This window comes from Micromys minutus (genome assembly GCF_963924665.1).
Source record: "Micromys minutus genome assembly, chromosome: 17".
NCBI classification, from domain to species: domain Eukaryota; kingdom Metazoa; phylum Chordata; class Mammalia; order Rodentia; family Muridae; genus Micromys; species Micromys minutus.
Genome location: NC_137952.1, coordinates 19,535,544 through 19,549,028, shown reverse-complemented (window position 1 = coordinate 19,549,028; position 13,485 = coordinate 19,535,544). Strand labels below are relative to the sequence as shown.

The window sequence follows — 13,485 nt, the reverse complement described above, 5'->3', positions numbered from 1 at the left end:
CAGCCCTGAATTTTGATCTTGATAATTTTCTATAACCTTCCTTTGTAAACAAAGAATATACAAATTTGTACTTCTGAATGTTCATGTTTTTGATTCTTCACATTGAATGAGTAAAAAAAAATTCAGACTAATTATAACTCCTATGGTGGAATACATACACTGTCATTTACTTCCATGATTGTACCTTCATTCCTTGATTAGTTTTGTTCCTTCAATTTAAATTTAAAAATTAACTGATACATAAAATATGATTATTAGCTAAGCATGATAGAATTATCCTGTTTATCTTAAAAATGTAACTCTAAATACATGCTTTTAATGTATTTCTGTCTCATAAAAATTTCATTAAAATACATTATTCACCTTATTTATAGCATTAGCTTTGTTTCCCTGTAGCTAGATTTTTGGTATCCTTTTAAGGGTCCCTGTTAAATAAGTTCCATCACGTTACATTTTGATTGTCAGTTAATGAAACTGTGTTGTTGGCTTTTGTCCTCATTTACAGAACTTCATCAGATTATGAACAATTTGAAGACTAAGAAAAATCAATAATCTTTGCCCTCTGTTTATGTTTCTTAATATAATACAGCTGTAGATTTACCATTTACATGGTGGGTATGAGCTATTCTTAGGATGAAACAGCAAAGATCTTAATACAAGTGCTTTCTTTACACTTAATGCAGTTTCTTGTCTCAAGGTCACTGCAAGGACATTCCAAACCTGTTTATTCTAATTCCTCTTCTGTGGTAAATGCTAGTGTTTAGCAGATTGTAGGGACTTGCCACTGAAACAATCATTCTATGCTTTTTCTTCATCTCAGTTGTCAGGGCTTTGTGTTTAAAGTTTTTACTCTTCTGGTATTCAATCTGCCTGTACTTCTGCCAGAAACTGAGCCACTGTCTTACTAAGGAACATAACATTATATTAGAAATATAATATAACTCGTAATGAATGGATTGTAGCAGAATAGATGTATACTCTTCAAAATATGGATGATCACAGTGATTTATTTATTTGTTAGTCCACATTTTGGAAGCAATTTAAGTGTGTTTTTTAACAGTTATTTATTTTACATTTTTCTTTTTTAACATGAAATTATTTATTTTAATGAATTTACAAATAAAATGACCACTGCTAGACTTTTTTTTTTTTTTTTTTTTTTTACTATTTATGCTAACTCTTCACTCTTTTTGTTTTGGGTATTGTAGAAAGATCTGAATAACTGAAGATAGATCCAATGAAGGAAGCAAATTACTCTCAAGTATCTGAATTTATATTCCTGGGACTATCAACCTACAGACCAACTCAATATTTTCTCTTTGCATTCTCTTTAATATCATATACAACAACATTTCTAGGAAATTTCTCAGTTGTGTTTATAGTGATCTTTGACCCTCATTTACATTCACCCATGTACTTCCTTTTAGCTAATCTTTCATTCGTTGACTTTTGCTTTTCTACCTCAACAGTTCCTAAGTTGATTTCTGACCTGTACTCAGGTCAAAGTATCATTTCAATCCAGGGCTGTATCTTCCAAATGTTTGTCCTTCATCTCCTTGGGGGATGTGAAATGGTGTTGCTGGTAGCAATGGCCTGGGACAGATATGTAGCCATATGCAAACCCCTCTACTACCTGACCGTCATGAATCCACGGATGTGCTTTTTGCTTTTGATCGGTGCCTGGATTATTGGTCTCATTCATTCAGTGGCTCAATTAGCTTTTGTAGTCCATTTGCCTTTTTGTGCTTCTAATGAGATAGATAGCTTTTATTGTGATCTTCCTCGGTTCATCAAACTGGCCTGTATAGATACCTACAAAATGGAGTTCTTGGTTACTGCTGACAGTGGATTGATTTCTTTCAGTACCTTCTTCTTATTGATTATCTCCTACATCTTCATACTGTTTACTGTATGGAAACAGTCCTTGGGCAGTTTGTCCAAGGCCCTCTCAACACTTTCTGCTCACATCTCTGTGGTAGTTTTGTTCTTTGGACCATGCATCTTTGTGTACATTTGGCCATTTCCTACTGTGCCAGTAGATAAATTTCTTGCCATTCTGGATTTCATGATTATACCCATCCTGAATCCTGCCATCTACACACTGAGGAACAAAGACATGAAAGTGGCAATGAAAAGACTGAGTGTTCAGTTCCTGAACAAGAAACATCTGCTAAGTTCCTCATAAGCATACACAAACTGAATACTGTATTATTAACCCAAATGTTAAATAACCACCTCTATTCTGACATGATGTATTATTCTTATTCCTACAACTTGAATTATTTATTTCACGTTAATAATGGTATGATTACATATATGTTGGTTATTAGCTATACAATATTACATGTTTATTGGTTGCTTATTTACATATTCTATATGTATTATTTATTGATTATATATTTATTGGCTATGAAATCCATATTTTAGACTATCTGAAAAGCACTAGTGGAAACATAAGTAACATATCATCCATTATTTTCACATCTGAAGAGATTTATCATTGTTTTCCAGACAGTTCTTTGATGAGGATTAAGTTTTATCAAAGGTGGCTTCAAACACAAATTCCCCTGCGCCAGTCTCTTGAACACTCAGATTAAAATGTTCAGTATCACAACTGACTTTTCAGTTTATGTTTGTGACGAATGAGAGTGTGTGATGGGACAACATGATGTGGGTGAGGGTCAACAAATAGGAGACATATGTAGTCCAGATTCTTGTGGGAAACCTCGAGTGGGAGATGTTGCCGCGTCAGAGAGGTCGGATAATGAAAGGCTGATGCTAGGTTGTACTGAAGTGCATTTGAAGAGATGAACTTACATAGGGGCTGAGGCAAGGGGTGCTGCTTAAAATCCTAGCAGCTCAGGGGAAGGAGAATGGTGTTCGAGAGGGTGTAGTGATGATGGAAGAGGAGGACAAGGAGATTAACCTTGTATGAGTAGAGGAGAAAGGGAAGGAGAGCAATAGGAGAAAAAACAGGAGGGCAGTCGGAGGTGGAGGCTGAGGAGGAGCATTTTTACAATGAGGATGAGAAATGCGTTTTAAGAAATAACTCAGGACATTGAACATTTCTTTAGGAGAGTGTCAGCGCAGAAGAGGGTATAAGAGGAGGACTTGGATGAGGGGTAATGAAAGGAGAGGAAGGGCTGATGCGGAGCTATAAAGTGAATAAATAATTATTTTTTAAAAGGATATAACTCTGATTTTCATCAAGCTCTATAGATATTTGATGGAACACAGATTTATTTTCCTGCAGTGGGTTGGTCAGAAGTGGCTTGTACACGCACGAGGAATGCCCTTAAATCCCAGTGGCCTTAACGGTTCTCAAGCCTTGCGCTTGTGCATGCGCACACCAATGTTTCCTAACGGCACTTGGCAACCTGGATTCTATCAACTGTATCTGTGGGGGTCGGAAGCTATTTCCCCCACCCTACAACCTCGGTGGGGGGGACCTTATGCGCTTATGTTGCTTTAAGCTGATACTAAGTTTGGGTGTTAGTGAGTCTAAGAATAAGCCCCGGAATAACCTGAAAGGGTGAAAAGGGGAGGGGCAGGTGAGACCAGTGGCCTCAATCATGAAGAAGGTCTTCGCCCACGGAGTTAAGGAAAAGACACCAATGGGTTTCTGCGATGTCCCACGAAGGAACATGTTGGACTTCTTACGCGATATGAAAAGCCTTTCTGTCCCAAACGAACCCAGATACAAACCTCTCAGAAAGATCCATCAGGCTGCAAGCGAGGGAGATACAGAGAGAATACAGAGAATGATAAGTCTTGGGAAACACAGTGTATATGACAGAGACTTTAAGCAAAGGTAACAGAACCTATGATCTACTGGGAGTGGCCTACATGAAAGATGTGGGACAGGCTCTGTCATGTCAGTTAGCCCAGCTCTTTCCGTTCCACCTACAAATTTATCCTGACACATCATGAACTTAACAACTCTTCTTCATCTATTTCTCAATCAATCTATCTACCAGCAATAATATAAACACCTACTATGTAGCATTCATATTGCATTATACTTAAAATATACTATTCTTAAAACATTCTTTCTTTGTCCTCTCTAAGCAAATGTATCCACTCTAAGTACATTTTAGAATCCTTGAAATTAATCCTACTTAAAGATGTCAAAAATTATCTTGTACTTAAACTCGTGTTTGCTAACTAGAAGGAATAATGATAATATTAAACTGAACTGTTAAGCCCAGGTAGAAATATAAATTTGCAGGATTCCCACTGGTACATCATTATGGTATTCTATGGGATAACTACTATCTTTTAAATTTTTTGCTTTATTAATCACAAACATACTTTGTATTGGTATAGCAGGCACTATTATAGTAATACTAATAGTATTATAGTAAGCTAGCAAATTGTTTTTTTTTAAACAAGGGAATTAAATATTTGTTCTGAAGGTAGAAGATTCACCTAACATTCAATGTTTAATAATTCTGTGCCTCTTTATATATATTATGATTACATGAGTAATTAACTTTTAGACAGTGTTTTAAAATTTTATTAAAAATTACTTTTTTTTAATAGGACTGCTCTACATTTTGCCTGTGCCTATGGCCAGGTGGACGTAGTAAGTGTTCTATTGAGAAATAACTGTGATATTGATGCTGTTGACAGGAACTCCATTACACCTCTGATGAAGGTACTATATATATATATATATATATATATATATATACTTCTCCAGATACACCCTAACATAGACTCAATTTAAGTAATTGTAAAAGGAACTTACTCCATGACCATGTGGGTACTTCATGGATTCTCTGTGATGTTTATGTTGAATTCTTTGAACAAATCACCTGTTTCTTGCTATATTCCTAGGCTGTTGAAAACTGGGCATATGAATGTGTGTGTACATTGTTGAAGCATGGTGCTGATCCAAACCTTATGGACAAAAATGGCAATAATTCTCTCCACTATGCTGTGTGTGAAGATAACCAGACACTGGCAAAATGCTTGCTTAAATACAGTGCAAACATGGAACAAAAGAACAAGGTATCGTTCACCCCACGGTTTGCAAATAAAATGAAAATGTGTATATATGTTAAATGAAATAGAGGTAGAATTAACTTCACAAGGTAAAAATTAAGACATTTGTGACTAAAAATATTCTGACATGCTTAATTGTTTGTTTAACAACATGACTTCAAAAAGGGATGCTTTAAAAGAAGCATTGGAGTACTGAATATTTCTGAATTGAGACTTGTATATTTGCTGTTTTGCATGAAGGTAAAATTTTTTAATGCTTACTTTTTCACAAAAATTAGATCCTAAATTGTGTGAGGTACCACACTTAGAGAGCAGAACTTCCCTTGCTAAATAAACTGTATTAAAATTCAAACAAAACAAAATAATCTGTGAGACAGCTTATTGTTGTTGAGAAATAATATTACATAATATATTTCTCTGTGTTAAGACTGAATCAAAGAGATAGAACCAGATCCTGATCAGAAATATGTAGGCCCATCGCAAAATTATCTTTGAAAGGCATATAAATAGTATTATTGAATTATTACTATTTTCAATTTATTATTCTAATAATTTGTAAGATTTATTTTGATCATAGCCTTTCCAACCTTCCCACCTCCTCCTAGATCCTCCTCACCCATCTTTTTACCTACCTAACTTCATGACCCACTTTATAAAAAAGAAAAACCAAGAATACCACAACTCTATAGAACAAAAATCAGAAGACACAGAATGTCTTGAAGATGAGAACGTGTGTACTGATATGTTCCTTTCTGTTTTGCAAGTTGCCATTCTTGAGTTTCAAGCATTTCTGCATAGCTCCACTGGAAGAAAACTCTGAAGCTACGAAAGAGGTAGTGAGGAAGTGTTCTGTGTGCAGAAAACCAGGGAAAATATCAAAGGATTTACTGGCAAATTTTTATTTTTGTCCAAGAACCAACTGCCACTTTGGTCAGAATCTAACCTCTGCTCTCAAATTTAGGAAGCTTGGATGAAAGTGGATAGAATTCATGTGTTTTGTATATTGAAGTGAGATGTGCTCCTAGCTGCTTCTTCTATTCCCATCAGCGGATATGAGAAATATTTTAGGGACACCGTCCTTTCTCTTTTCAGTTATATGATCAAATGATAAAAGTAATTAGACATGTGGTTTAGAAATAAGACTGAAATTGCAGGCTTCTCTCTAGTTCTAGAATTTTGTGTCTCTCTGGTGAAATTTAGGCATCTGTATAAGAGGTAGAGGTTTCTAAGCAGACTTTGACTCAGCAAATCTGATTTGTCATGAGTAATGATGTTTATAAAATTATTTCCTGTAAATTCTGAAAGAGTTCCTAAATAAACATGAGACTTGTGATTTCTGGATCTTAAAATCATAAGAAACTCTAGAAGGGCTAGTTTGATTCTAATAGTCTTACCCAAAATTTATTCTTTAGTAAAAGAGTAAAGAATTTTCTTTAAACACATATACATACACACACACACACACACACACACTCACACTCTCTCTCTCTCACGCACACACATACACATGGGTGTGTGTGATTGTGTGTTATATGCATATATATATATATATATATATACATATATATATATATGTATATATATATATATATATATATATATATATGCCGCCACATACATATACATGTATGTGTGTGTATGTGTGTGTGTGTGTGTGTGTGTGTTTGTGTGTGTGTGTGTGTTTGGAAAGAAAATGAAATAATAATGTGGTAATCATTGGCTTATGAAATAATCCCCTTTGCTTTCAGATAATAATAGTTTACTACTTTAAAATGATCTTGAAAATAACAATTAGACGCTGGACTTTTAAAACTCTATGTATTATTAGTATTAAGGTCAGCAGTCTCAATTGGATATTGCAAAAAAAAATTTCTACATCAATGAGTAGCTAATCATAAACCTTCACAGTTGAAGCTGTTAGGTGCTCTCCTGTGACTTGCTATAATGCATATAGACCAGGCATCATGATCTAGCATTTGTGAACACTGAAAACCAAACCACATGAGAAGGCAAGTAAAATGCAAATTAACAAGTGTTTGGTTTCTTTCCAGCTTCTGGCTATTATAAATAAGGCTGCTAGGAAAAAGGTGGGGCATATGTCCTTGTTATATGTTGGAGCATTTAGGGGTATATGCCCAGGAGTAGAATAGCTGGATTTCCAGGTAGTACAATGTTCAATTTTCTGAAGAACCACAAGACTGATTTCCAGAGTGGTTGTACCAGCTTACAACCCTTTCAACTGTGGAGAAGTGTTCCTCTTTCTCCTAAACCCTGCCAGCACCTGCTGCTATTAAGGTTTTTTTTTTTTTTTTTCAACAACTTTATTTTACAAAACAAAGATAAATGTACAGACTTTAAACATCTTTTGCTTAAAATTATACATTTTTGTCAGTACTGTTTTTTCAGATATTAAAATAATTTTTACATAAAACTATGTGAATATATTTTTTAGTCAGTACTTGATTTTTTCAAGGGCTTGACAGTATGCATTGAAAACCCAATAGTTACAATGAGCATAAAGTACATGCAAAACAAAATGCAACATGGAAATAGTCAAAGACCTCTTGTTTTTGTAAATATATATATATATATTTTTTGTTTTCTTTATTTCTTGGACTTCATACAGACTGTGAGTTGTTTCTGGAGGAGTGCAAGCCTCTGGGGTTAGCATCCCAATATCAGTGACTGCATATTATGTCTGTTCTTTTGTGACTGGGTTATCTCACTCAGGATGATATTCTCTAGATGCAGCCATTTTCTTAAGAATTTGGTTAAGTCATTGTTTCTGGTGGCTGAGTAGTATTCCATTGTGTAAATGTACCACAATTTTTGTATCCATTCATCTTCTGAAGGACATCTGGGTTCTTTCCAGCTTCTGGCTATTATAAATAGAGCTGCTATGAACATTGTGGTGCATATATCTTTGTTGTGTATTAAAGTGTCTCTGGGGTATATGCCCAGAAGTGGAATAGCTGGGTCTTCAGGTAGTACTATATCCAATTTTCTGAAGTATCGCCAGACTGATTTCCAGAGTAGTTGTATTAGTTTGCAACCCCACCAACAGTGGAGAAGTGTTCCTCTTTCTCTGCAGCTTCGCCAGCATCTGCTGTCATCTGAGTTTTGGATCTTGGCCAATCTGACTGGTGTGAGGTGGAATCTCAGGGTTGTTTTGATTTGCATTTCCCTGATGGCTAAGGATGTTGAGCACTTCCTTAGATGTTTCTCGGCAATTCAGTGTTCCTCAACTGAGAACGTTTTGTTTAGCTCTGTGCCCCATTTTTTAATAGGGTTATTAGATTCTCTGGTGTCTAGCTTTTTGAATTTGTTGTATACCTTGGATATTAGGCCTCTATCTGATGTGGAGTTGGTAAAGATCTTTTCCCATTCTGTTGGTTGCCATTTTGTTTTCTTGACAATGTCCTTAGCCTTACAGAAACTTTGCAATCTCATTAAGTCCCATTTGTTAATCTTTGACCTTAGAGCTTGAGCCATTGGTGTTTTGTTCAGGAAATTTTCTCCTGTGCCTATGTGTTCTAAAGATTTCCCTACTTTCTCATCTAATAGTTTCAGTGTATCTGATTTAATGTGGAGATCTTTGATCCACTTACACTTGAGCTTTGTACAAGGAGATAAGAAAGGCTCTATTTTCATTCTTTTGCATGCTGAGTGCCAGTTGGACCAGCACCATTTGTTGAATAGGCTGTCCTTTTTCCATTGAATATTTGCGGCTCCTTTGTCAAAAATCAGGTGACCATATACATGAGGGCTCATTTCTGGATCTTCTATTCTACTCCATTGATCCACATGCCTATTTCTGTACCAGTACCATGCAGTTTTCAACACAATTGCCTTGTAATATAGCTTGAGGTCAGGGATAGTGATTCCAGCAGATGTTTTTTTTTTTTTTTTTTTTGTTATTGAGGATGGATTTCTCTATTCTAGGTCTTATGTTATTCAATATCAATTGCACATCGATCTTTCCAATTCCATGAAAAACTGAGTTGGAATTTTGATGGGGATTGCATTGAATCTGTAGATTGCTTTTGATAGGATGGCCATTTTTAAGATGTTGATTTCTCCAATCCATTAGCATGGGAAATCTTTCCATTTTCTGAGATCCTCCTCAATTTCTTTCTTTAGAGGTTTGAAGTTCTTGTTATACAGGTCCTTCACTTGCTTAGTTAGAGTCACACCAAGGTATTTCATAGTTTTTGTGACGATTGTGAAGGGTACCTTTTCCCTAATTTCTTTTTCCACATGTTTGTCCTTTGAGTATAGGAAGGCTACTGATTTGTTCGAGTTAATTTTGTATCCAGCCACTTTGCTGAACTTGTTTATCAGCTGTAGAAGTTCTCTGGTGGAATTTTTGGAGTCACTCAAGTACACTATCATGTCATCGGCAAAGAGTGATATTTTTTCTCTTTCTTTCCGATTTGTATCCCCTTGATCTCCTTTTGCTGTCTAATTGCTACAGCCAGGACTTTCAGTACTATATTGAATAGGTAGGGGGAGAGAGGGCAGCCTTGTCGAGTCCCTGATTTCAGTGGGATTGCTTCAAGTTTCTTGCCATTAAGTTTGATGTTGGCTGTTGGTTAACGATTCTAACTGTTTTGAGGTGGTATTTCAGGGTTTTTTAATTTGTGTTTCCCTGATGTCTAGGGATGTTGAACATTTCTTTAGGTGCTTCTCGACCATTCAATATTCCACAGTTGAGAATTCTTTATTATGCTCTGTACCTCATTTTAAATAGGATTATTTGATTCTCTTTAGCCTAGCTTCCTGAGTTCTCTGTATATATTAGATACTAGCCATCTATCACATGTAGAATTGGTAAAGATCTTTGCCCAATCTATTGACTGTTTTTTTGTCTTTATTTTCAAGTTTCTGATTTTTTTTATTTTACAACTTTATTTTATAAAACAAAGATAAATGTACAGATTTTAAGCATTTTTGCATAAAATTATACAATACATTTTTGTCAGTACATTTTTTCTGATTTTAAGATAATTTTTACATAAAACTATATGAATATATATTTTTAATCAGTACTTGATTTTTTTAAAGGTTTGATAGTATGCATTGAAAACTTAATAGTTACAATGAGCATAAAGTACATGTAAAACAAAATATATCATGGAAATAGTCAAAGTTTTCTTATTGTGTAAAGATTTTTTTTGTTTTTTTTTCTTTATTTCTTGGACTTCATACAGTCTGTGAGTTGTTTCTGGGGGAGTGCGAGCCTCTGGGGTTATCATCCCACTATCAGTGACTGCATATTATGTCTTTTTAACAGTGTCCTTAACCTTACAGATGTTTTGCAATTTCATGAGGTCCCATTTATTGATTCTTGATCTTAGAGCATAAGCCATTGTTGTTCTGTTCAGGAATTTTCCTTCTGTGCCTATGAGTCCTAAGCTCTTCCCCACTTTCTCTTCTAATAGTGTCAGTGTACCTGGTTTTATGTAGAGAACTTTGATTCACTTGGATTTGAGCTTTGTACAAGGAGATAGGAAAGGATCGATTTGTATTCTTGTGCATACTGATTGCAAGTTGAACCAGTACCATTTGTTAAACAGGCTGTCCTTTCTCCATTGAATGAGTTTAGCTCCTTTGTCAAAGATCAAGTGACCATAGGTGTGTGGATTCATTTCTGGGTTTTCACTTCTGTTTCATTGATCTACCTGCCTATCTCAGTACCAATACCATGCAGTTTTTATAACAATTTCGTAAAACCCAGATGTCCATCAACAGATGAATGGATTCAGAAAGTGTGGTACATTTACACAATGGAGTACTATTCAGCTATTAGAAACAATGATTTCATGAAATTTGTAGGCAAATAGATTGAGTTAGAAACTATCATCCTGAGTGAGGTAACCTAGTCACAAAAGAACACACATGGTATTCACTCACTAATCAGCAGATGCTAACCCCAGAAAGCCCTGAATACCCAATACCCAAGAAACAATTCACAGATATTATGAAGCTCTAAAAGAAGGAACACCAAAATGGGGACTCCTTAGTCTTTCTTAGAAAAGGGAACAAAACTCTCATGGGAGAAAATGCAAGGTCAAATAGAGGAACAGGAACTGAAGAAAAGATCACTCAGAAGCCACCTCAAATGGGGATGTACCACATATGCAGTCGCCAAATAGAAGTACTATAGCTGATCCCAAAAATTACTAGCAGGAACCAGACAGAGATGCCCCTCAGGGAGTAGGCTAGAGTCATATAGATGCAACAGAACACACTTGTAGCTGACCATCTGTCAGAACTCAGGGACACCAAGAAGTTTGCTAAAGAAAAGATCTAAGGAGCTGAAAGGTGTTTTCAACCTCATGGGAAGATAACAACATTATCAACCAACCAAACCCTCTAAAACTCCCCTGGAGTAAAGCAACAACCTTTGTGCTCACTTTAAGAGACCTATTGATCCAGTTGTATATGTAGCTGAAGATAGCAGTGTCTGTTATCAGTGTGAGAAGAGGCTCTTGTTCCAGAGAGGGTATGTTTTTCCAATGTAGAGAAATGCCAAGGCAATGGGGTGAAGAGGGGAATCAGGAAGGAGTGCACCTTTGTGAAGAAAAATGGAGGGGGAGGGGAGATTGGAGTGGGTTGGGGTAAAGGGATAACATATCAAATGTAAATACAGAATATCTAATAAAAATGTAAAAATATGAATGTCATAAATTTAAAACAAGGATATAGTATTAAGATATTATAACCACTTTTTCTAAGGAAATGCAAAAAGAAAGAAGTGTTTGAAATTTTCTAGACCAATATTTAGAGTATATTTTTTGGAATAATTATCATTATTATTTGTTAAACATACTAGAGATATGATCTCATTCTCTGTTCATTTATAAATATTGAATTATAAAAACCCATTGGAGAATACACTTACAAGTAAGATGAAATCACAGGAGCCATGGACTTATCATGGTTATGAATAACATTGGTTTCCTCCAAGAACTGAGCCCACTCCTAAGCCTCATGTACATACATGCTTAGCAAGTTTCTGTTAAAGAATGGAATCTTAGAGCCACAAGATAGTTCTGTGGCAAAAAGTTTTACTGTCACAGGTAAGTAGATGAACAGCATTTCAAAAAGAGGGCAAGTTTCATGGACTGAAAAGGAAGGTGTTGCTTTCTCATTCTAGCAAGGGTTTCTTTTCACCGAGACTTTTTTTTTTAATTTGTAATGAAAACTGAATTATAGAATTGTGACTTGCCATTCCTCCATTCAGTCCATCACATGCAGTCTCCTCTTAAATTTGTTGTCTCAATATTGTTATATATGTGTGTTTTTGTTTGTATGGATGAAAATGTGCATACAACTTGAATCCATTTTGTTGTGTTTATGTATATGGTTTCCAAGGTGAACTGTATTTGGACAATCCATTAGGGAGTCATTTCTAGAAAAAAACAAACACACTGCCTGGCATCTTTAGTTGTCTGTGATTTTCATATTAATTATTGTATGCATTTATATTTCCAATGATATCCTTCTTTCAGGTTACCTCGCCATAAACCTCCAATCCTATTCCCCAACTCCCCCTCCCTTTTGCTTCTATGAGTGTGCTTCTCCACCGACTCACCAATTCCCACCTAACCACACTACCACCACCCTGCACTGACACATCCAGCCTCACCCCCTGCAGTGATGTCGGATAAATCTGTCCTCTGCTACATATGAACCTGGAGCCACAGGTCACTCCATGTATTCTCTTTAGCTGGTGGTTTAGTCACTGGGAGTTCTGGGTGATCCATTTAGTTGATATTGTTTTTCTTCCTATGGGGTTGCAATTGCCTCTTGGTCCTTCAGTCCTCTCTCTAACTCTTCCATTGGGGTCTTCATGCTCAGTCGAATAGCATCTGTATCGGTCAGGTGCTAGTAGAACCTCTCAGGAAACAACCTGTCATCATTAAGATTCAAGTCAGTTCAAAACTGTAATGTTTATTGATTTCAGGCTGTTTTGTTTTCTTCTGCAGGCTGGCTTTACACCACTTTTACTGGCTCTCAAGGAAAACAAAATAGAGATGGCAAAGTTTTTAGTAAAGAAGGGGGCAAATATACACGTATTTGATGAGATGAAAAGGTATCATTTGAATTTTTAAAAATGAGATGCATATTGAAATAACAATAATCATACAACCATGAAATAGAAAATTGATAGGAAGAAGACCAACATAGGTATTCAATGATAATTTATCAATTAGTCATCAGCCTTATCAGTTAGTTAAGAAAAGCAATGTGGAAGTGAACAACATAAACCATTTATAAAAACTTTATACTCCCTTATATTTATTGATGCTTTTATTTGGTATTTTGTTTGGTTAGGCAATCAATCTTAAAACTTATCAATGGGTTTTTATTTTTATTTTACTAGTTTTTAAAGTTTGAATCTTTTATTCACAAGAAGACTTGGTCATTTTTTATATATTCATCCTATAAAATGCTATATTAATCATAAAGATA

General features: G+C 35.4%; 2 protein-coding genes across 2 annotated transcripts in view; both read left to right on the top strand.

Annotated features, from left to right (window-relative positions):
• Positions 1-1,237: 1,237 nt before the first annotated feature.
• LOC308431912 (olfactory receptor 4F6-like) lies at positions 1,238-2,185 on the top strand (the record flags this gene model as incomplete). Its single annotated transcript, XM_080931512.1, has 1 exon — positions 1,238-2,185. One exon carries the CDS (start codon positions 1,238-1,240, stop codon positions 2,183-2,185), a length of 948 nt encoding a protein of 315 aa, XP_080787638.1.
• Positions 2,186-3,572: 1,387 nt separating this feature from the next.
• LOC308431910 (uncharacterized protein) overlaps positions 3,573-13,485 on the top strand; it is a gene marked incomplete at both ends in the record, with an annotated part of 176,624 nt that continues 166,711 nt past the window's right edge. Inside the window, 4 exons of the mRNA XM_080931510.1 lie at positions 3,573-3,811; positions 4,543-4,657; positions 4,840-5,013; positions 12,999-13,105. Of these exons, the coding sequence (XP_080787636.1) occupies positions 3,573-3,811; positions 4,543-4,657; positions 4,840-5,013; positions 12,999-13,105 (635 nt within the window). The remainder of the gene's footprint in view (positions 3,812-4,542; positions 4,658-4,839; positions 5,014-12,998; positions 13,106-13,485) is intronic.